This window comes from Tachyglossus aculeatus, chromosome 8 (genome assembly GCF_015852505.1).
Source record: "Tachyglossus aculeatus isolate mTacAcu1 chromosome 8, mTacAcu1.pri, whole genome shotgun sequence".
Classification (NCBI taxonomy): domain Eukaryota; kingdom Metazoa; phylum Chordata; class Mammalia; order Monotremata; family Tachyglossidae; genus Tachyglossus; species Tachyglossus aculeatus.
In genome coordinates this window covers 7,667,240-7,692,403 of record NC_052073.1, presented here as the reverse complement: position 1 = coordinate 7,692,403, position 25,164 = coordinate 7,667,240, and the positions used below count along the sequence as shown (strand labels likewise).

General features: G+C 45.1%; 1 protein-coding gene across 11 annotated transcripts in view; it reads left to right on the top strand.

The window, feature by feature from the left end:
- The window catches only part of ZMYND8 (zinc finger MYND-type containing 8), a 132,112-nt gene that overhangs the window by 75,390 nt on the left and 31,558 nt on the right, over positions 1–25,164 (top strand). For 8 of the 11 annotated variants that reach the window (XM_038749920.1, XM_038749924.1, XM_038749921.1 and 5 more), the window contains exons 12-14: positions 3,231–3,371; positions 17,383–17,535; positions 19,678–20,184. In XM_038749920.1, the coding sequence (XP_038605848.1) occupies positions 3,231–3,371; positions 17,383–17,535; positions 19,678–20,184 (801 nt within the window). The remainder of the gene's footprint in view (positions 1–3,230; positions 3,372–17,382; positions 17,536–19,677; positions 20,185–25,164) is intronic. The other 3 variants (XM_038749918.1, XM_038749925.1, XM_038749919.1) reach the window with 2 other exon arrangements.

Below are 25,164 nucleotides of genomic sequence, written 5' to 3'. Positions count from 1 at the left end.
AGTGCCTAAAATTGTTCATTTTTGTCCCTTGTCTTTCTTGTGTCTATATAGCTGTCTTTTTTGTTAGCATGTTTTCCATGCATGAAAATGATTGTTCATCTATTGATTTTTTTTGGCAAGTCTGGAACAAATTTTCATTTAAATCTTTAAAACAAAATATATAAAAAGGGCTTCAGAGGACAGTGGCTAATACTCATTCCCTTTTTTGAGAGGTGCCTTGCTGCTTACTTATATGTTTGTGGGTTAATGTGATTTGCTTACTGACGAAATTGCTATTCATATAGTATGAGGCAAATATAGATGTGGCGTGAATAAAGCTGACGAGTCCAAAGAACAAGTTTTGAGACCATACACACTATCGACTCTCATAATTGCCCCACTTCATTGCATTAGTTTCGCAACTGCAAAAAATAAGAGAGGGGCTATTATGTGGGAATTAAATACAGCAATTAGAGAGAAGGAAAAAAAAAGAAATGAAGGGGAGATGGAAAAGTCAGACCCCGGCTTTTCCCAAGTACTGCATACAATAGCCTGGTCCCTTATTTTCTTAGTATCCCGGCGTTAGCTTTTTGTGGGCAGGGTACATGTCTACCAACTGTTATATTGTACTCTTCCAAGTGCTTAGTACAATGCTCTGCACACAGTTAGCCCTCAATAAATACAATTGATTGATTGATTGCATTCTGCTGCCTTTGCAGTGGGAGCCAGAATCTGTGTCCACCCAGAACCAGAGCCCACTGTTCTCGTAGCTTACAAAAATCACCTTTTATTTCCTCCTCAACAATCGACTGTGGGAGAGGTAATCATGAGCATAAGTACGGTAGGTGGGAGGATCGAAGAACACTGTCGGGTTCCGTGTGTTTAGGAGATTATAAACTCCCATTAGGTTTTCCGATAATAATAATAGTGATTATGCTATGGGTTAATAGTTATAATAACAATGATGGCATTTATTAAGCACTTACTATGTGCAAAGCACTGTTCTAAGCGCTGGGGAGGTTACAAGGTGATCAGGTTGTCCCATGAGGGGCTCACAGTCTTAATCCCCATTTTACAGATGAGGTAGCTGAGGCACAGAGAAGTTGTGACTTGCCCAAAGTCACACAGCTGACAGTTGGCGGTTAAGCGCTTACTATGTGCCAAACACGGTACTAAGCGTGGGGGTAGATATAAGATAATTAGGTCAGACCCAGTCCTTGTCCTACTTAGGGCTCACGGTCTGAGGAGGGAGAAGAGGTATCAAATCCACGTTTTGACAGATTAGGCAGCTGAGGCACAGAGAAGTAAAGTGATTTGCCTAAGGTCACACAGCAGGAAAGTGGTAGAGCTGGGATTAAAATGTAGGACCTCTGACTCCCAGGCTGCTTCTCAAGATAGTCCTTGTCCCAAGTAGGCTCACAATCAAAGGGAGAGGGAGGACATATATGGAACCACCAATCAATCAATTGTATTTACTGAGCACTTACTATATACAGAATACTGTACTAAACTCTTGGGAGAGTACAGTAGAACAGAATTAGCCAGCACCTTCCTTGCCCATAGTGATCTTACAGTCTAGAGGGGGAGACAGACATTAATATGAATAATAATAATATAATAATAATAATAATAATAATTATGTTGGTATTTGTTAAGCGCTTACTATGTGCAGAGCACTGTTCTAAGCGCTGGGGGGGAACACAAGGAGATGAGGTTGTCCCACGTGGGGCTCACAGTCTTAATCCCCATTTTACAGATGAGGGAACTGAGGCACAGAGAAGTGAAGTGACTTGCCCAAGGTCACACAGCAGACATGTGGGGGAGGTGGAATTCAAACCCATGACCTCTGCTTCCCAAGCCCGCGCTCTTTCCACTGAGCCACGCTGCTTCTGCCACCAGTTTCAAAGATGAGGCTGCTGAGGCACAGAGAAGTTCAGTGACATACTTAAAGTGACACAGCAGGCAAGTGGCAGCACCGGGATTAGAACCCAGGTCCTCTTAATCTCAGGCTCTTTCCACTCTGGCATAGGGTCCAGAAGAGCAACGCATAAACTTAAGAAATTCTAAGTGCAGTCAGTCGTATTTATTGAGGGCTTACTGTGTATAGAGCTGTGCACTAAGCGCTTGGGAGGGTGTAATATAACAATATAACAGACAGATTCCCTCCCACAACGAGTTTACGTTCTAATGTAGAAAAGCAAGGCAATCCCCCAGCCAGTGCCAAAGGGTTGATTAGATTTCTCCATTTCTGGGCTTTTGCGTGCTCCTTTTCTTCTTGCTGAGGCAGGCCCAGATCCGGAAGACCATTTTTGTTTGTGAAACTTAACCGAGCCAGGAGCCCTGGGTTCGAGTTCCAGCTCCACCCGGGCCTTCGCTGTGGGATCTTCGGCATTCACCACAACCTTTCTGGATCTCAGTTTCCTCACCTGTAAAACGGGGATGAAATAAATTGGGCCCCCTTTCAGGCAGGAACTATGTCCCGTCTTATAACCTTGCATCTGCTAAAGCGCTTAGCTCATAGTAAGCACTTAATAAATCTCTTAATTATAATGGGCACATGTGCAGAGGAGTTCAGGTGGAGGCCTTCTATTGGCACTAGAATTTTCCTGGTTATAGCTACTTCTTGCATCAGCATGTCCCCCGGAATAGATGGTTTGTGGAAAAAAAGATTATGTCAAAGGATGATGGGTTGATGATGCTGCAGCTCGGTGGCATCTGTAAATATTTGAATTATTCTGAATTCCAGGGCTCCATTTGTGCAGTCATATTTTGGTCACACTTGACATTTTTGAGCAATTAAGTTCCAGGGGAAATTGACTCCAGCAATCCTCAAACTGAAGGTCAACTGGACAAAGGGCAGCTCCTGTTCAAGTTTATTTGCCGTTGCTTTTTTTTTCCTGCCCTATGGCCGGCAGAGATGCAGATAAAATGGAACAAGGGAGGTGGCCATTTGAAAACTTGGCCCCAGATCTTAGAATCCCAACAACTACCATTGACGGTTTTGTAATTACTGTGAGATTTCTGCCCAAATAATTTATGTCCAAATGAGTTCACTCACGCCGTAAGCGACTGGTTTCAATGCTCTACACTTTAGTGAATCACCAGCGATCTCCCGAATCACGGCAGCGTTTTAAAACGGAACTCCCATCCAATAAAAGCAGATCGTAGGCATTTTGACAATTCCTCATTTTTTTTTCTCCTGAAATGAAAAAAAAACAATCTGTCTTTTACTCATTCTGTACTTTTTTCAGCCTCTCCAGCCTCAACAAAGATGGGTCAAGCAGGGAGTTTGTCTGGCAGTCCGAAATCTTTCTCTCCTCAAGCTTCAACACCTATTGCTGCTAAGCAAGAGAGAACTTCCACTCCCGGAAGCATTCTGAATCTTAACCTTGGTCAGTCTTACCTTTGAAAGTCTAACACTGTTGAAATTTGTATACGTAACAGAAGCGAGTTTGTCATCCGGTTGCACAGCCGGGAAATCAGAAGAGTAAATTTATTGATTTTTTTTCGGTACGTTTATAATGGCGGGAAGTGATAAGCTCAGGTGGAATGGGACAAGGGGAACACTGGGGATTCCTGCACCCCACACCTTGAAAGAGGGCTCACGGGCTCTGTCTTTCTTGAATATGTTTCGGCCGAAGAAATGCAGCTGTAGCAAAATGGGGTGTGTGAAATGAGATGCGGAGAAGGTACTGGAAATCCCCAACTGTGGGAGCATGGCAGGGATCTGAAGGACGAGTAACAGTATTTATGAGATGCATACTCTGTGCAGAGTACCGTATTAAGCGCTGGGACCGGTCTATTTGAGTGGCACTGCTAGGATCTAAACATCCAGTATAGGGGTTGGGGAAATCTTACCGGTGGCTGATTGAGTCTGGCATTGGCATGGACAATACTACTAATAATGATAATGGTATTTGTTAAGCGCTTACTATGTGCTAAGCACTGTTCTAAGCGCTGGCGTAGCTACAAGGTTACCAGGTCGTCCCATGTGGGGCTCACGGTCTTCATCCCCATTTTACAGATGAGGTAACTGAGGCACAGAGAAGTTAAGTGACTTGCCCAAAGTCACACAGCTGACAAGTGGCAGAGCCGGGGGTTTAAACCCACGACGTCTGACTCCCAAGCCCGTGCTCTTTCCGCTAAAGCCACTCTGCTTCCCAGTCTTACGGTCTCTTACAGTCCTCTAGACTGTAAACTCGTTGTGGGCAGGGAATGAGTCAGTTTATTATTATATTGTGTTCTCCCAAGTGCTTAGTACAGTGCTCTGCACACAATAAGCGCTCAATAAATATGATTGACTGACTGACGGGCTAACCAGTTCGGCAGACGTTCACCTTCCAAACCAATTTATTTTTCCTTTGCCCCTTCCGATCTCCACGATCACTCATCATCATCAATCGTATTTATTGAGTGCTTACACTTATCTTCTGAAGACTGGAAATGGAAACTCCTCCATCCGAGGAGCGAGATGACACGGTGACCTTTTGTCTTGGCCAGCGATGGCAGAACAGAACGCGGTCTCTAAAATGGGCAGTCCTTTTGCCCTGAGGAGCCCCTTAGATTCTTAGTTTTGCCTTTTGTGCGTCAAAGATTTCTTTCCGATCTGTCGGTAGAAAGGCACCACAACAGAAGCCTCATGAAGCGAAACGATTGGTGAATCTTCTAATTTTTTGATTTTTTTTAATTGCGTTTCCCAATTTAGTTAGCTATGGTATTTATTAAATACAAACTATGTACAAGCTCAACCCATTTAAGTGTACAGGGAGTGTCTGTATCTCTGTGTAGCTTTTCCTCAACGCTCTGTGCATAATAAAGGCTTAATAAATACCATAGCTAACCAAGTTGGGAAACACAATTCACTGTTGTTAGTAATAGCAACAGTATTTATTAAGCACATTCTGTGGGAAGGTCACCTATTATAAGTGGGGAAAGACCAGTACAGGAAGCGTCTACATCTCCTCCATGTGTGTCTTCCCCAACGTTCTGCACATAGTAAGGACTTAATAAATGCCATAGCTAGCTAAATTGGGAAACGCAATTCACTGTTGTCAGTAGTAGCTACAAAAAAGCACTTGCCATATGCAAGATCACACCATATAAGTGGGGAAAGAACAGTACAGGGAGTTTCTATTTTTCCTCTTTGTGTTTCTTTCCCAGCACACTGCACGTAATAAGGGCTTAATAAGTAATTAATTAATTATGGCATTTATTAAGCGCTTGCCATGTGCCAAGCACTGTTCTAAGCACTGGGGAGGTTACAAGGAGATCAGGTTGCCCCACGAGGGGCTCACAGTCTTAATCCCCATTTTACAGAGGAAGGAACTGAGGCGCAGAGAAGTTAAGTGACTCGCCCAAAGTCACACAGCTGACAATTGGCAGAGCCGGAATTCGAACCCATGACCCCGACTCCAAAGCTAATGCTCTTTCCACCAAGCCATGCTGCTTCTCTGTCAACTGTCGGCTGTTGCTAACAGTGGTAGACTGTGAGCTCATTGTGGGCTGAGGGTATGTCTACTAACTCTGTGGTATTGTAGTTTCCCAAGCGCTTAATACGGTTTTCTTCACAAGTAAGCGCTCAAATGCCATTGATTGAACACTGAATTACAAATTCAGCAGTCCAAATTCAGTGGTAAAATAAGTAGCCCTCGGAGGGGCTTCTGCCCACCCCTTGTAAACATTTATTTTCATGATATTAAGCACTTACTATGTACCAGGCACTGTACTAACCACTGGGGTGGATATGAGCTAATTCATTCATTCAATCGTATTTATTGAGTGCTTACTGAGCACTCATAGAAGCAGAGAAGCAGCGTGGCTCAGTGGAAAGAGCCCGGGCTTTGGCTTTGGAGTCAGAGGTCATGGGTTCGAATCCCGGCTCCACCACGTGTCTGCTGTGTGACCTTGGGCAAGTCACTTCACTTCTCTGAGCCTCAGTTATGTCATCTGTAAAATGGGGATTAAGACTGTGAGCCCCATGTGGGACAACCTGATCATCTTGTATCCCCCCCAGTGCTTAGAACAGTGCTTTGCACATAGTAAGCGCTTAACAAATGCCATCATTATTACTGTGTGCAGAGCACTAATACTACTAAGTGCTTGGAAAGTACAGTTCGACCACTTAGACAATCCTTACCCAACAACGGTCAGGTTGGACATAGTCCTTGTCTCACATGGGGCTCCCCCTCTTAATTCTCTGGGTAACAGGCCCAGAGAAGTGAAGTGACGTGCCCAAGGTCACACAGCAGACAAGTGGCAGAGCCAGAATTAGAACCCAGGTCCTTCTGACTCAATCAATCAATCATATTTATTGAGCGCTTACTGTGTGCAGAGCACTGTACTAAGCGCTTGGGAAGTACAAGTTGGCAACATATAGAGACAGTCCCTACCCAACAGTGGGTCCAGGCCCATGCTCTGTCCAGAAGGCCACGCTGCTTCTCCACAGTTCTTAGTTACAATGATAATAATAATAACAATGATGGCGTTTATTAAGTGCTTACTATGTGCAAAGCACTGTTCTAAGTGCTGGGGATGTTACAAGGTGATCAGGTTGTCCCACAGGGGGCTCACAGTCTTAATCCCCATTTTACAGATGAGGAAACGGAGGCACAGAGAAGTGAAGTGACTTGCCCAAAGTCACACAGCTGGCAATCGGCGGAGCCGGGATTTGAACCCATGACCTCTGACTCCAAAGCCCATGCTCTTTCCACTGAGCCACGCTGCTTCTCTACCATGCTTACAAAGCGCCACAGCTTATAAAGCATGGTAATGATAGCCATGGTGGAAGTCAGTGAAGCCTGGACAAATCAATCAATCAATCAATCAATCAATCGTATTTATTGAGCACTTACTGTGTGCAGAGCACTGTATTAAGCGCTTGGGAAGTACAAGTTGGCAACATATAGAGACAGTCCCTACCCAACAGTGGGCTCACAGTCTAAAAGGGGGAGACAGAGAATAATGGTGGTATTTGTTAAGCGCTTACTATGTGCAAAGCACTGTTCTAAGCACTGGGGGGACACAAGGTGATCAGGTTGTCCCACTTGGGGCTCACAGTCTTAATCCCCATTTTACAGATGAGGTAACTGAGGCACAGAGAAGTTAAGTGGCTTGCCCAAGGTCACACAGCTGACAAGTGGTGGAGCCGGGATTCGAACCCATGACCTCTGACTCCCAAGCCCGCGCTCTTTCCACAGAGCCACGTGCTCTCCCAAAAGGTCCAGACACTGGGCAGACCCTTGGGAATCCTCGTAGCCCGCAGATTTTACCCGGTCTAAGCAAGCTTGGACTCCGACCCTCTGGTCTGGTAGGGTCAGGTGATGGAGGCGGGATGCCAGAGGGAAGGGAAGATTGGTCTGGGCGCTGAGAGGATTTATTGGAAAGGTGGAGAGGCTATCTCTCCCTAGAGAAGCTCTTATTCCAGAGCCACAGTATTAATAATAATATCTGGGGCATTTGTTAAGCGCTCACCGTGTGCCAGGCACTGTACTAAGTGCTGGAGTAGATACAAGATAATCAGGTCGGACACAGCCCCTGTCCCACATGGGGCTCGCAGTCTCGATCCCCATTTTACAGATGAGAACCAAGACACAGAGATGCGAAATGACTTGCCCAGGGTCACACGGGAAACGAGTGGCAGAGAACCCAGGTTCTTCTGACTCCCATTAGGAGTCTGGTCCAGACTGGTCCAGACACTGGGCAGACCCTTGGGAATCCTCGTAGCCTGCAGATTTCACCCGGTCTAAGCAAGCTTGGACTCCGACCCTCTGGTCTGGTAGGGTCAGATGATGGAGGCGGGATGCCAGAGGGAAGGAAAAATTGGTCTGGGCGCTGAGAGGATTTATTGGAAAGGTGGAGAGGCTATCTCTCCCTAGAGAAGCTCTTATTCCAGAGCCACAGTATTAATAATAATATCTGCGGCATTTGTTAAGCACTCACCGTGTGCCAGGCACTGTACTAAGTGCTGGAGTAAATACAAGATAATCAGGTCGGACACAGCCCCTGTCCCACATGGGGCTCGCAGTCTCGATCCCCATTTTACAGATGAGAACCAAGGCACAGAGATGCGAAATGACTTGCCCAAGGTCACACGGGGGACAAGTGGCAGAGAACCCAGGTTCTTCTGACTCCCGTTAGGAGTCTGGTCCAGACTGGTCCAGACACTGGGCAGACCCTTGGGAATCCTCATAGCCCGCAGATTTCACCCGGTCTAAGCAAGCTTGGACTCCGACCCTCTGGTCTGGTAGGGTCAGATGATGGAGGCGGGATGCCAGAGGGAAGGAAAAATTGGTCTGGGCGCTGAGAGGATTTATTGGAAAGGTGGAGAGGCTATCTCTCCCTAGAGAAGCTCTTATTCCAGAGCCACAGTATTAATAATAATATCTGGGGCATTTGTTAAGCACTCACCGTGTGCCAGGCACTGTACTAAGTGCTGGAGTAAATACAAGATAATCAGGTCAGACACAGCCCCTGTCCCACATGGGGCTCGCAGTCTCGATCCCCATTTTACAGATGAGAACCAAGGCACAGAGATGCGAAATGACTTGCCCAAGGTCACACGGGAGACGAGTGGCAGAGAACCCAGGTTCTTCTGACTCCCGTTAGGAGTCTGGTCCAGACTGGTCCAGACACTGGGCAGACCCTTGGGAATCCTCATAGCCCGCAGATTTCACCCGGTCTAAGCAAGCTTGGACTCCGACCCTCTGGTCTGGTAGGGTCAGGTGATGGAGGCGGGATGCCAGAGGGAAGGGAAGATTGGTCTGGGCGCTGAGAGGATTTATTGGAAAGGTGGAGAGGCTCTCTCTCCCTAGAGAAGCTCTTATTCCAAAGACACAGTATTAATAATAATATCTGCGGCATTTGTTAAGCGCTTACCATGTGCCAGGCAGTGTACTAAGTGCTGGAGTAGATACAAGATAATCAGGTCGGACACAGCCCCTGTCCCACATGGGGCTCGCAGTCTCGATCCCCATTTTACAGATGAGAACCAAGGCACAGAGATGCGAAATGACTTGCCCAAGGTCACACGGGAGACAAGTGGCAGAGAACCCAGGTTCTTCTGACTCCCGTTAGGAGTCTGGTCCAGACTGGTCCAGACACTGGGCAGACCCTTGGGAATCCTCATAGCCTGCAGATTTCACCTGGTCTAAGCAAGCTTGGACTCCGACCCTCTGGTCTGGTAGGGTCAGGTGATGGAGGTGGGATGCCAGAGGGAAGGAAAAATTGGTCTGGGCGCTGAGAGGATTTATTGGAAAGGTGGAGAGGCTATCTCTCCCTAGAGAAGCTCTTATTCCAAAGCCACAGTATTAATAATAATATCTGCGGCATTTGTTAAGCGCTTACCATGTGCCAGGCACTGTACTAAGTGCTGGAGTAGATACAAGATAATCAGGTCAGACACAGCCCCTGTCCCACATGGGGCTCGCAGTCTCAATCCCCATTTTACAGATGAGAACCGAGGCACAGAGATGCGAAATGACTTGCCCAAGGTCACACGGGAGACAAGTGGCAGAGAACCCAGGTTCTTCTGCCTCCCGTTAGGCAGCACTGCTCAGTTAGAGAAGTTCCTCTGATGAGAAGAATGAGAGGGCGTAGGGTCGAAGAAAGGCAGCGATTGTGCCAAGAGTTCGAAGTGTCCAAAGTGGGTATTTCTAGGGATTCCGTGTTCCAGAACCACCGTAGTCACGATGACTAGTTTAGTTTGTGCTGGTTTTCGTAGTGCATTTAATTATTCTCCAGTGGGCAGAAAAGTCACATCTTCCCCAAAAAAACCCTTTTAGTACCGCAAATGTTGAGTTGAATTCATTCATTAATTCAATCGTATTTATTGAGCGCTTACTGTGTGCAGAGCACTGTACTAAGCGCTTGGGAAGTCCAAGTTGGCAACATCTAGAGACGGTCCCTACCCAACAGCAGGTTCACAGTCTAGAAGGGGAAAACAGACAACAAGACGAAACATATGAACTAAATAGAATAAATATGTGCTAGTAAAATAGAGTAATAAATACATACAGACATATATATATATGTATACAGGTATACATATGTATGCAGGTATATGTATATATATATGTATATATATATACATACAGGTGCTGTGGGGAGGGGAAGGAGGTAAAGCGGGGGGGATGGGGAGGGGGAGAGGAAGGAGGGAGCTCAGTCCGGGAAGGCCTCCTGGAGGAGGTGAAACACACACACACACACACACACACACGCACCCGCACACACACACACACACCCGAGAGGCACATGGCTTGTGGGCTGGGGTGACCTTTATTTTTCCCAAGTGACCAGATGGGCAGGCCTGGCCAAGCCGAGCCCCTGGGCCGGCCAATGGCCTGTAGACACATAAAGTGGGTGGGAGGAGGAGGAAAGGGGAGAATCAATCAGTGGTATTTAGTGAGCGCTCTCTGTGCAGAGCACTGTACTACACGCTTGGGAATACAATCCGGAGAGTACAGTATAACAGAGGCGGCAATCAGTGGCATTTATCGAGCATTTACAGTAAAGCAGAGCACTGTACTAAGTGCTCCAGAGAACAAATGAATTTTTACAGCAGCTTGACAAAGGAAGAGACCTTTTTGATTGTTGTTTCTGTCTTTACGTATTTTTGGTTTTTTTTTTTTTCTGATTTTCTTATGGCTCTTTACCTCTAATTAAATTAGTTCATTAACACTGTAGAGCTTTGTCTTTGATTGTCCAAGAGTTACTGTGCAGTGAAAATGCTGACTCCTAAACACATCTAAATAATCCCCATGTGGGATCGGGACTGTGTCTGACCATCTTTATATTCATTCATTCATTTAATCGTATTTATTGAGTGCCTGCTGTGTGCAGAATACTGTACTAAGCGCTTGGGAAGTACAAGTTGGCAACATAGAGAGACGGTCCCTACCCAACAACGGGCTCACAGTCTAGAGTACTATATGTACCTCAAGCAGTTGGTACAGTGCTTGGCCCATAGTAATCACTTAACAAATACCACAACTCTTATTCAGAAGTTCTTATTTAATAAAAATAACCTCCACCGTGGCTATCATTACCATGCTTTACAAGCTGTGGCATTTTGTAAGTAAGAACTGTGGAGAAGCAGCATGGCCTACTGGACAGAGCATGGGCCTGGGAATTAGAAGGACCTGGGTTCTAATTCTGACTCCGCCACTTGTCTGCTGTGTGACCTTGGGCAAGTCACTTCACTTCTCTGGGCCCGTTTCCTCATCTATAACAATAACGTATTTGTTAAGGTAGTTGTTAACAGTGCTATGTCCAAGCACTGTTCTAAGCACAAGCTAATCAGTTTGAACACAGTCCCTGTCCACATTGGGCTCACAGTCTTAATCCCCATTTTATGGATGCGGTAACTGAGGCTCGGAGAAGTTAAATGCCTTGCCCTAGTTCACACAGCAGACAAGTACCGGAGCTAGAATTAGAACTCAGATCCTTCTGGCTCCTAGGCCTGTGCTCTATCCATTGGGCCTCGCTGCTTCACAGCTCTCTCTCTCAGATATTTCGGACTGATCACATGCATGAAACAGTCCTACAGAATCTTTTGATCCTGGACTGCTGAGGCAATTTGGCCTTGCAGAAAGAGCAAAGGTCTGAATCAAACCATTCCTAGTATTTAATGAATGTCTTCTATGGGCAGAGAAGCAGCGTGGGCAAATGGATAGATCACATCCTATCCCGTCTGGACTACTGTATCAGCCTCCTCTCCGATCTTCCATCCTCCTGTCTCTCCCCACTTCAATCCATACTTCATGCCGCCGCCCAGATAATCTTTGTCCAGAAATGCTCTGGGCATGTTACTCCCCTCCTCAAAAATCTCCAGTGGCTACCAGTCAACCTACGCATCAGGCAGAAACTCCTCACCCTGGGCTTCAAGGCTGTCCATCACCTCGCCCGCTCCTACCTCACCTCCCTTCTCTCCTTCTCCAGCCCAGCCCGCACCCTCCGTTCCTCCACCGCTAATCTCCTCACCGTACCTCATTCTTGCCTGCCCCGCCATCGACCCCCGGCCCACATCATCCTCCGGGCCTGGAATGCCCTCCCTCCGCACATCTGCCAAGCTAGCTCTCTTCCTCCCTTCAAGGCCCTACTGAGAGCTTACCTCCTCCAGGAGGCCTTCCCAGACTAAGCTCCCTCTTTCCTCTCCCCCTCCTCCCCCTCTCCATCCCCCCAGCCTTACCTTCTTCCCTTCCCCAGAGCACCTGTATATATGTATATATGTTTGTACATATTTATTACTCTATTTATTTTACTTGTACATATTTATTCTATTTATTTTATTCTGTTAATATGTTTTGTTCTCTGTCTCCCCCTTCTAGACTGTGAGCCCACTGTTGGGTAGGGACCGTCTCTATATGTTGCCAACTTGTACTTCCCAAGTGCTTAGTACAGTGCTCTGCACACAGTAAGTGCTCAATAAATATGATTGATTGATTGATCACAGGCTCGGGAGTCAAAAGGACCTGGGTTTTAATCCTGGCTCTGCCACTTGTCTACTGTAGGACTTGGGCAAGCACTTCACTTCTGTGCTTCACTTTCCTGTAAAATGGGGATTAGGACTGTAGCCTTATGTGAGACATGGACTTTGCCCAACCAGATAAATGGGTTGGATCTAGCCCAGCACTTAGAACAGGGCCTGACACATAGTAGGCACTTAATAAATACCATAAACAAACAACAGACAAAAAAAACCAGAGTGCTGTACTAAGTGTGTGAGTGACTGCAGTAGAGATAGAACCCATGATCCTTGCTCTCAAGGAACTTAAAAATCTAACAGGGGAGATGGGTTCTACTTCCCTTAGTACTGCACAAGAAGCAGTGTGGCTCAATGGAAAGAGCCCGGGCTTTGGAGTCAGAGGTCGTGGGTTCAAATTCCGGCTCCACCAATTGCCAGCTGTGTGACTTTGGGCAAGTCACTTAACTTCTCTGGGCCTCAGTTTCCTCATCTGTAAAATGGGGATGAAGACTGCGAGCCCCCCCGTGGGACAACCTGATCACCTTGTAACCTCCCCAGCACTTAGAACAGTGCTTTGCACATAGTAAGCGCTTAATAAATGCCATCATCATCATTATTATTATTATTACTGCCACTGTCTTGAGATGGAGCAAGCCATCAAACCTCTTTATCCCTCAGCTTCCATTTCAGAGAAATGAGAATAAAATGTCACTGCCACTCTGTACCTCCCAGGGATATTGTGAAGACAAGATGGAATAGATACTTGTGAGTTTTTAGAAAGAAAGGCCTATGACAATATTACTGCTCACTTAGATTTCTCAGTCTTTGTGTAATAACAATAAGGCATTAAGGAAATACATAATTATGGTGGAGATAAAAGTTCCTTGGTTATGGGAGGGGTATTTAGAAATTCCACTTTCTGATTTGAGGCAACCTAGAATTAATTATCTGAACCATAAGAGATTAATCGTATGTATGTGTTTGGCACATAGTTAGCACTCAATGAATGCCATTGATTGAGGAGCCACCCCAGTAGCTGAGATATTTGGCTTTTCTTCGCTGTACTTTAGTTTCAATATTTTGTTTCATCTCCTCTACCTGACCCACATTCCTTTTCCTCTTCCTTGCATTTCCTTCGGAGAAGCAGCGGGGTCTTAGTGGCTAGAACTTGGCCCTGGGAGTCAGAAGGACCTGGGTTCTAATCCAGGCTCCGCCACTTGTCTGCTGTGTGATCTTGGGCAAATCACTTCATTTCTCTGGGCCTCAATTACTTCACCTGGAAAATGGGAATTGAGAGTGTGAGCCCCACGTAGAACAGGGACTGTATCCAACCTGGTTAATTTATACATACCCAAGTGCTTGTCACATAGTAAGCACTTTACAAGTAATAATTATCCATTGTTATTATCAATATTATTATTATTATTATTATCAACATTTCTACTAAGGGGAAAAACAATATAGGAGCTGCTTTTTTTTTCTTTTTTCTTTCTTGTACCTCTTATCCATGTCTTGACTATGGTCTAGGACTCTGTTTTCATGCTTCATCCCAAATGATAGCATCTGTTTCTCATCACATTCTTGAGTTCACACTTTTGCAATGGAATTGAACTGGCCATCGAAGGCTAACTTTGCCAAACAATCTTGACAGCGTTATTTTGTCTATTGCTGTAATCCAACAGCAGTCAAAATGGCATCTTCAGTTCTTTAATTAGTTTATTATTCTGCCTTATTCTGCCATAATTTCTGCCTTTTTTCTGGTGATCGTTTTCAGTGCTTCTCTTGCTATCTTGAATTGCCAAAGCAAATTCTTCAACATCAAAAAAGCACCCATTGGTCGTAAAGTAGATACAGTGTGAGCTACATAATTTTGGCTCAATTGATGCTGGTAGGTGAAGCGGGAGTCTCTGTCTGTTCTTGAATTATTTGTAGATTTGCTGCTAGGTTGCATTTTATTTTTCCGGTCTAGTGGCGTGAAGCAGTGATTGCAATTGGCATAATTTAAGACTAATCTGACTTCCTGTAAAAAAAAATTGCCCCTCCATTTTGCAATTAGGGCCTAATACAGATTAGAAATGTTAATTATCTCTCCTTCACCTTCACAAGGCAAAGCAACGATCTGAATTGCAACTTGCCGTCGTACATATAATGCGCTTGCCCGAATTGCTCTTTATGAGTGACGACGTCTAGCCTGTGTGGACTGTTTATAATCCCAAATGAATTCCTTAGAGCGAGAACTGGCAATTACATTTTTATCATCTTTGATGGATATTCCTAGGGAGATTGCAGTAGTGAGAGCAATAGAGAACAAGCCAGTTGATCTGTGGTACCGAGGGATCTTGGGTCAATAATAACTGGAATCACTGAACCTTAGTTTCCAGCTAGCGGGTCTTAACCTAATCCATCAAAGGTATTTACTGAGTGTTTAGTAAAATCAACTAGGAGGGAAACTTCAATAAACAGTTTGATTGTGTGCCTCAGTGGAAGGAGCACAGGCTTGGCAGTCAGAGGTCATGAGTTCTAATCCCAGCTCCGTCACTTTCATTCATTTATTCAGTCATATTTATTGAGCATTTACTGTGTGCAGAGTGCTGTACTAAGCCCTTGGGAAGTACAAATCAGCAAGATATAGAGACGGTCCCTACACAACAGTGGGCTCACAGTCTAGAAGGACTTGTCAGCTGTGTGACTTTGGGCAAGTCACTTCTCTGTGCCTCAGTTACCTCATCTGTAAAATGGGGTTTAACACTGTGAGCCCCATGTGCGACCACCTGATTACCTTGTATCCCCCCAGTGCTTAGAACAATGCTTGGCACATAGTAAGCGCTGAAAAAATGCCATCAGTATTATTGGTATAATGCAGTTATGCAATCCTGATAGTGTGAAGCTTCTCTGATATAAAGAATCAATATATGGATCCCTTCCAAAGGTGAAAAGGAAAAAGTAGGCCTGAGGGGTGTTTTGAGGATAATTAAGGAAAAGGAAAGCAATTTACAGATAGTTTGGAAAGAAATGCAGGAGTGGGAGGTGGAGTGTGTGTTTTGCTAGTAATTTAGGGGGCCTGGATTAGGGATTAGGGGGCCTGCATTAGTTCTATGGGATTAGGGAGAGGAGGGGGCCATCATCATCAGAGGTATTTATCGAGCGCTAACTAGGTGCAGAGCACTGTACAATGCAACAGTTGGTGGACAGGTTCCCTGTCCACTGCCCAGTCCCAAGAAGAAATCCAGCCAGCGGCTGGAGGACATTTTTACAGCAGAGCAGCTGCAGTGTAGCAAGAAAGAGGAAGAAATTGGAAGGAGGGGAAGACATTCAGAGATGTATGGTCCAGAATTAGGCCCTAGGACTCTTGAGAATCAGGAGGAAAAGGATAAGAGATTAGAAACGGGCTTCTTCCTTAGCCATTTGGCCTGGAAATGTCAAAAAATTGTGCTACTGACCTGAGCTCCATTCTCTTCCTGGAATCAGTTGTTTTCTAGGTCCCAGCTCTGTGAGCTGTGGGGATAATGGGGTTTTATTTATAGTCACTGGGCTAGGGTTACAGGAGGCTTTAGTTGGAGTAATTCGACCCTTATCCTCCACATTCGTGTTTCTGTGGCCACCGTATGTTTGCCCTGTTTTCCCTCATTCTCCAGGATTAAGGTTGGGAGAGGAGAGGAAAGAGAGCGGTGACCCAGGGAGAAGGAAACCAGGATACAGGGGAAAAATAGAAAAGAGGGATATGGAGAAAAATGAAGACCTGAAAACCACATTTTGAAGGCAGTTATTCCTCTCTCCCTCCTTCTTATCTGTGAGCCCCATATGGAACAGGGCGGTGTCCAATATGATTAATTTGTATTTACACCAGTGCTTAGAACAGCACTTGACATTTAACGCTTAACGAAATACCCTAATTATTATTCTCTAATGAAATTATTAGGTAAATGACTGTAAGAACCTCCTAGACAGTAAACTCCTTGGGAACAGGGATTCCATCTACCAACTCTAGCCATTCATTCAGTCGTATTTATTGAGCCCTTACTGTGTGCAGAGCACTGTACTAAGCACTTGGGAAGTACAAGTCGGCAACATATAAAGACAGTCCCTACCAAATAAACGGTAACCTCTCAAACACTTAGTACAGGGCTCTGCACATAGTAGGCGCTCAATAAATACGACCGATGGATTGATTGATGGAAATGAAAGGTGGCACAGTAATGCAGAGTACAAGAGAAAGATGGCACAAGTCCTTTTAATGCCATTCAGTCAGAAAAGATCACGTGAACACCAAAGTAAGATGGATTGTCCACATGAGTCTCTGTTGTCTTAGGGCATTTTAGGGTTTCCCCAAAAGCTCCACTTTGACTGAGTTGAAAAGACCTTTGTCGTGAGGCAAGAAACTGGGGAGTCACGGGCCGAAAACCAGCTGTGCATGAGCCTGTTCTGGTGTCGCCCACCCGTGCAAGGAAGCGAGACATCCCCAGTAGGAGGGAAAATTATTATAAGCACATTTCAGCCAGATTAAAAACCCCTCTCACTCCAACCACGCTCTTGATCTGGCTTTTATAACCCTTCAGCCGTCCCATCAGAATGGGCGAGTTGAACAGAGCAGGCGTGCTGCTTTCTCTGAAGAATCTCACCCATCTCTAATTCAGGCATTAAAACCTCCTGGCTGGCCTTGTACAATTTAAACTAATCCCAATTATCGTTCAGGAGGCTGAGCAAATCTTTAAAATTTTTCTTTGGCCCGTTATCTTAGAGTTACCCGGTCATTTAGAAGACAGTCGAATGAACATGTAACAGACTTCATTTTTTTTTTCTGTTAACGCTGTGTTTGCTCCAAATGAATTCGTGTTACCGTGATTTTAGAGCCAGTATCAGTAAGCGATAGGTGTTCTTTTGAAAGTCACCCATCCACCCCCACAGTTTTCTCAATTTAAAAAAAATGTGGTACTGTTTTCCAGATCGCAGTAAAGCAGAGATGGACCTGAAAGAACTGAGTGAATCAGTCCAGCAACACTCTACCCCTGTGCCATTAATTTCACCAAAAAGACAGATTCGCAGCCGATTCCAGCTTAATCTGGACAAGACAATAGAGAGTTGCAAAGCACAATTAGGTAATTCACATTTAGGGATTGGATGGTAGTCGGGACTTTTAGCGCCATCTTCTCAGAATACTCTAATTATGCTTCTAACAACAAAAAGTGAGTTTATCAAATGGTAAAAAAAAATATACCGTCTAAGGCCTATGAGTACCATTTTTTTTCCCCTTGGAAAAAATTCTGTTGTCCGAACCGGGGTCGCGTGTCATTTCGGTGAAGTTTTGGTAATATCTGGGCGTATAAGCAGAGATAACGGCTTTGTATTGTGGGTGAGAAGGGGTGGGGACTTTTGTAGGGGTAAGGATGAGGAAAGGGTAGGGTTTCCTTACTTGTCTGCTGTGTAATCTTGGACAAGTCGCTTAGTACAGTGGTGTGCACAAAGTAAGCGCTCAATAAATACGATTGAATGAATGGATGAAAGTCACTTTACCTCTCTGTGCCTCAGTTAACTCATCTGTAAAATGGTGATTGAGACCGTGAGCCTCATATGGGACAAAGACTGTGTTCAACCAGATTAACTCCTATCTACCCCAGTGCTTAGAACAGTGCTTGGCACATAGTAAGCACTTAATGAGTACCATTATTATTATTAATACTACTACTACTGTTAATAAGTTATCATTATTAATAGTAGTAGTAGTATTTGAAGAACTAATTTGTTAGGATGCTGCCATGTTGGATCTTTTAGGTTCCAGTTGGAAATTCTCTGGTCTTGTGATCAGCGAGTCTGGGACTCCAGCCCAGAACATTTTGGGGGCAATCTCCCCCTCGCCCTTGCCCCCAGACTTCCAGGTGAAATGGACATCTGTGTAATAAAACTCCCAGAGCTTCTCAACCTTAAAGTTTCCAACAGTCTTTCAAGTCCGTATCCAATTATTGGGGTTGCTAATGGCAGTGAGAAGCGGTAATTCAGTGTGGTAAAATATGGCTCATCACATTTTCCATTTCTTTGATCTAGTTTAATAATTGTCTAATGATAATTCTGGTTTTTGTTAAGCGCTTACAATGTGCCAAGCACTGTACTAAGTGCTGGGGCAGGTACAAGATAATCAGGTCCCACATGGGGCTTACAGTCCAAGTAGTTGAGAGAACAGGTATTTAATCCCTGTTTTACAGTTGGGGGAACTAAGGCACAGTGAAGTTAAGCGACTTGCCCAAGGTCACACAGCGGTGTCGGGGCAGGGATTAGAATCTAGGTCCTGTGCCTCTCAGACCTGTGCTTTTTCCACTAGGCCATGCTGCTTCCCTTATTTCTTTAGGGCCCAGTTGAGTTTATATTATTCTGGGACACTTCCCACTGCAGGTTAGTATTACTTACTAAAGCTTGTCGAAGGATGGCAGAACCATAAACAGCCTGAAGAAATGAGTCAGTAATATCGATTGAGCACTTGCTGTGTACAGAGCACTCTCCCGAACACCTGCGAGAGTACAGTAGACAGGATCCTTGCCTTCAAGGAGCGTACGCTCCTAATGGGCGAGGCAGAAATTAAAATAAATTACAGATAGGAGAAACGACATAGTGTACAGTTGTGTTCATAAGTGCTGTGGGGCTGAGAATGGGGGTGAGTATCGAAGTGCTTAAGGGGTCCGGATCTGGTTGGGTAGACGACATAGAAGGGAAGGAAAATAAGGTGGGGAGATGAGAAGCTAGTTGGGGAAGACTTCCTGGAGGAGATACGATTTTAGAAGACCTTTGAAGATGGAGAGTGTGCTGGTCGAAGAGAGAGGGAATCCCAGGCCAGAGGTGGGGTGCGAAAGAAGGGTCGGTGACGAGAGAAGCAAGGTGAGAAGGTTGGTGTTAGAGGGGGAGAGTGTGCAGAATCAATCAATCAATCAATCGTATTTATTGAGCGCTTACTGTGTGCAGAGCACTGTACTAAGCGCTTGGGAAGTACAAGTTAGCAACACATAGAGACAGTCCCTACCCAACAGTGGGCTCACAGTCTAAAAGGGGTGTGATGGAGGAACAGAGAGGATAGGAAAGAGGAAGAGAGCTAGAGTGCCTTGAAGACGACGAAGAGGAGTTCTGTTTGATGTGGCGGTGGATGGGCCGCCGTCGGAGGGTTTGGAGGAGTGGAAAAATGTTTTTTTGCCTCAAAAAATAATGCCTCTTTGAGGGTTATATGTTTCACCCCAGCATCTTCTTTTTCTCCGCAGGAATCAATGAGATCTCTGAGGATGTCTATACAGCCGTAGAGCACAGCGATTCTGAGGATTCTGAAAAGTCAGACACGAGCGACAGTGAATACATCACGGACGACGAGCAAAAATCCAAGAACGAGCAGGAAGATGGCGAGGACAAGGAGAGTGGAAGAACTGACAAGGAGTCGTCTACCATGAAAAAAAAGCCCAAGCAATCAGCCCCAGCAGAGGTTAAAGAGGAACTCAAAAGCACGTCGCCCTCGGGGGAAAAGGCTGAACCCGCAGCCAAGGAAAAAACCGGCCCCGACTCGGAAAAGGACTTTTCGGAGAAGGGGAAAAGTTTGCCTGTTCCAGCCAAGGAAAAGGTGAAAGGCAAAGATGACACCGACTCCCCTACCGTCCATCTGGGTCTGGATTCGGATTCTGAGAGCGAACTTGTCATTGACCTTGGAGAAGACCACCCTGGGCGCGAAGGGCGGAGAAGCAAGAAGGAGTCCAAAGAGACAGCGGTGAAACCAGAAGGTAGGTTTTCTTCGCCTCATCGTTTGCCAATCGGTTCTTATTATGGCAGGGTATACCTGTTTTTTGGTTTTGTTTTGTAATGGTATTTGTTAAGCTCTTACTATGTGCCAGGCACTGTTCTAAGTGCTGGGGTAGATGCAAGATAATAGTAATAATAATGGCATGTATTAAGCGCTTACTATGTGCAAAGCACTGTTTTAAGCACTGGGGAGGTTACAAGGTGATCAGGTTGTCCCACGGGGGGCTCACAATGTTCATCCCCATTTTACAGATGAGGTAACTGAGGCCCAGCGAAGTTAAGTGACTTGCCCAAAGTTACACAGCTGACAGTAGGCGGAGCCGGGATTTGAACCCATGACCTCTGACTCCAAAGCCTGTGCTCTTTCCACTGATCCACGCTGCTTCAGTAAGATAATCAGGTTGGACACAGTCCCTGTCCCACATCATCATAATAATAATTGTGGTATTTGTTAAGCGCTTTCAATGTGCCAAGCACTATTCTAAGCACGGGGGTAGATACAAGGTAATCAGGTTATTCACAATCTGTGTCCCACATGGGGCTCACAGTATTGATCACCATTTTACAGATGAGGTCCCTCATGAGACTCACAGTGTAAGTAGAAGGGAGACCAGGTATTTAGTCCCCATTTTACAGCTCAGGAAACTGAGGCACAGAGAAGTGATGTGACTTGCCCAAGGTCACACAGTGGACAGGCGGTGGAGCCAAGATTACAACCCAGGTCCTTCTATTTCACTGTTGAATCTCACACTTTCCATTATGACAAAATAGGGTCACTAGGAACATGGTGGCCATTTTAGGGATGCTTATCTGTTTTTGGAAAAAAAAATACGCTATTTTCAGCTGTGAGGGGAGTCAATCAATGGTATTTGAGTGCCTACTAAATGCAGAGTACTGTATTAAGTGCTTGGGAGTGCAGTAAAATAGAGTTGGTAGACACAAATCCTTTCAGTATAGAGTCACAGGTATTGTTCTGTCCCTGAGGCCCTGGCTCCCGACTGGTTACGTGACTTAGTGGAAAGAGCTGGGCTTGGGAGTCAGAGGTCATGGGTTCTAATCCCAGCTCTGCCACTTGTCAGCTGTGTGACTTTGGGCAAGTCGCTTAACTTCTCTGTGCCTCAGATACCTCATCTGTAAAATGGGGATTAAGACTGTGAGCTCCGCGTAGGACAGCCTGATTACCTTGCATCTACTCAAGCGCTTAGAACAGTGCTTGGCACATAGTAAGCACTTAGCAAATACCACCATTATTATGATGATGATGATGAGATTGCACTGCTCCTGTCACATGTCCTGTGGGCTAGTGGGAGCCTTGGAGCTGGGAGGCTGACCAGGGTTCTAATCCCAGCTCCGCCGTTCCCAAGCGCTTAGTACAGTGCTCTGCACACAGTAAGTGCTCAATAAATACAATTGATGATGATGATGTGTAACCTTGGACGAGTTACTTCATTTCTCCATGCCTCACTTCATTTCTCCGTGCCTCACTTTCCTCACCTGTACAGTGGGGATGAAATACTTGTTCTCCCTCCCCATTAGACTGTGAACCCCATTTGGGGCAGGGACTGTGTCTGATTTGATTGTGACTCCCAGCCCTTTGCCCAGATCTTGGCATATAATAAGCAGCGAAAAAATGCCAATATTTATTATTTTTTATTATTATTCTTAATAATAATTCTAATATTTGTTAAGCACTTACTATGTGCTAGACCCTTTACTAAGCACAGGGGTAGATATAAGCAAATCGGGCAGTGAATATCATTGAGTCATTACTTCAGGCTGGTTGTGGTTCTGCCGTACTTCTACAAGCTGTAGAGAAGCAGTGTGGCTCAGTGGAAAAAGCCTGGGCTTGGGCATCAGAGGTCATGGGTTCTAATCCCAGCTCCACCACTTGTCAGTTGTGTGACTTGGGGCAAGTCACTTCACTTCTCTGGGCCTCAGTTCCCTCATCTGTAAAATGGGGATTAAGACTGTGAGCCCCCCCGTGGGACAACTTGATAACCTTGTAACCTCCCCAGTGCTTAGAATAGTGCTTTGCACATAGTAAGCGCTTAATAAATGTCATGATTATTATTATTATTATCCCCATTTTACAGGTGAGGTAACTGAGGCCCAGAGAAGTGAAGTGACTTGCCCAAGGTCACAAAGCAGGCAAGTGGCAAAGCCGGGATTAGAACCCAGTTCCCTAACCAGCTGTCAATTTAAATGGTTCAAGCTCTCCTAGGTAGTCAAGCCATTTGCAGTTTGGGGAAGATAAATCAGTGCTATTTAAGGAACACTTAACCAGGTGCTAAGTGCTTCGATACAGAAAATGCAATCAAATCAGACACAGTCCTTGTTCCATATGGGTCTCACAGTCAAGATAAGAGGGAGTGGGATTTAACTCCTATTTTGCAGGTAATGATAATGATAGTATTTGCCTCCTGAGAGGGGTAATAGTAACAGTAATAATGATGGTATTTGTTAAATGCTTACTATGTGCCAAGAACAGTCCTAAACTCTGGAATAGGTAAGGTAATCAGGTTGTCCCACGTGGGACTCACAGCCTTGATCCCCGTTTTACAGATGGGGTAACTGAGGCACAGAGAAGTTAAGCGGCTTGTCCAAAGTCACACAGCTGACAAGTGGCAGAGCTGGGATTAGAACCCATGACCTCTGACTCCCAAGCCCAGCTCTTTCCACTGTCACGTAACCAATCGGGAGCCAGCTCAGGGACAGAACAATACCTGTGACTCTATACTGAAAGGATTTGTGTCTACCAACTCTATTTTACTGCACTCCCGAGCACTTAATACAGTGCTCTGCATTTAGTAGGCACTCAAATACCATTGATTGACTCCCCTCACAGCTTTGAAGTGACCTTCATTCATTCATTCATTGTCGTATTTATTGAGCGCTTACTGTGTACAGAGTAGCAGTGTGGCTCAGTGGAAAGAGCACAGGCTTTAGAGTCAGAGGTCATGGGTTCGAATCCCGGCTCCGCTACATGTCTGCTGTGTGACCTTGGGCAAGTCACTTAACGTCTCTGAGTCTGTTACCTCATCTGTAAAATGGGGATTAAGACTGTGAGCCCTACGTGGGACAACCTGATCACTTTGTATCCCCCCAAGCGCTTAGAACAGTGCTTTGCACATAGTAAGCGCTTAACAAATGCCAACATTATTATTATTATTATTATTACAGAGCACTGGACTAAGCACTTGGAAAGTACAGTTCGGCAACAAATAGAGACAATCCCTACCCAACAACAGGCTCACAGTCTAAAACCGGGGGGAACCTTCTGCTTGGGAGGTAGCCTGGAGATTGGTGGTTATAGGGATGTTTTAGCCCTTTTGTTAGCGTCGAGTTGAAATTAGACTCAGTATTGATTAGCTATTGTGGTGGCTTTTTCCTCCAGGCAGTGAAAACTATTCTGTCCTATTAATATTAATTATCCCAGCGCTTAGAATAGTGCTTTGCACATAGTAAGCGCTTAACAAATACCAACATTATTATTATTAAGGATTTGGTTAAAGTCTGAGTGAGCTGAAGCCATATGATTCCTGCTCCTGGGCATTACAATCTCCGTAATTTTGTGGGACTAGCCCGGTCTTAAATTCTACCATTTTCCGGGTCATTCTCTCGCAGATATCGCATGGATCGTGAACTTAAGCGGTAGCCCGTATTTTAAAGTTGGCTTTTTGAACCTCTGAGTTTATAACACCGAAATCAGAACAGGATTAAATGCCCACACCTCCCTACCTCACAGGAACCGTCTGGGGAAAAAAGGAGATAACATTTGACAAGGCTTTTTGTTTTTAGGAAGAAAGGCATTATATAAATCAATGGAAATGTTATTAATATTGCAGTAATTGATCCTTAAACAGTTGGAAATGAGAAATAAATTGCTCCCCAGTTCAAATAAGGTAATAAGGTAATTTCTAATGTCAGCCATTCCCTTGCTGCTCTGATAAGAGCCACCAGGTCTTGCTGATTCCAAAATAACTTCTCATCAAATCAAGTTTCAGGCGATTTATTTCTTTTACCGTCTCCGCTAAGAAGCCGTGTAGCCTAGTGGAAAGAGCATGACCCGGGAGTCAGAGGACCTGGTTATAATCCCGGCTCTGCCACCTGTCTTCTGTGCGACCTTGGGCAAGTCACTTCACTTCTCTGTGCCTCAATTTTTTCATCCGTAAAATGGGGATTCAATCCTACTCCCTCCTACCTAGACTACGAGTTCCATGTGAGACAGGGATTGTGTCCAAAATGATAATCTTGTATCTACCCCAGCACTTAGACCAGTGCTTGGCACACAATAAGCGCTGAACAAATGCCAAAATAATGAATGTAGTGACTTGAATAATAAAAGCACCCTGATTAGTAGTGATCACCAATGCAGTCCCCCAATACAGTACCCCAAACCACTCTCCACCCTCAATCAATCAATCAATCGTATTTATTGAGCGCTTACTGTGTGCAGAGCACTGTACTAAGCGCTTGGGAAGTACAAGTTGGCACCCTCATTTTTCATCAAGTAATTAACAATATTTATTTGACCATTTACTAATGATTGTGCTATTTGTTAAGTGCTTATTAGGTGCCAAGCACTGTACTAAGCACTGGGGTAGATTCAAGATAGTCAAGCCCCACATAGGATTCACAGTCTAAGTAAGAGGGAGAACAGCATTTGAATCCCCATTTTGCAAAGGAACTGAGGCACAGAGAAATTAAGTGACTTGCCCAGGGTCAACAGCAGGTTTGTTAAGTGCTTATTAGGTGCCAGGCACTGTACTAAGCACTGGGGTAGATTCAAGATAGTCAAGCCCCACATAGGATTCACAGTCTAAGTAAGAGGGAGAACAGCGTTTGAATCCCCATTTTGCAAAGGAACTGAGGCACAGAGAAATTAAGTGACTTGTCCAAGGTCAACAGCAGGTACGTGGAAGAGCCGCGATGGTGTAGCAGATAGAGCATGGGCCTGGGGT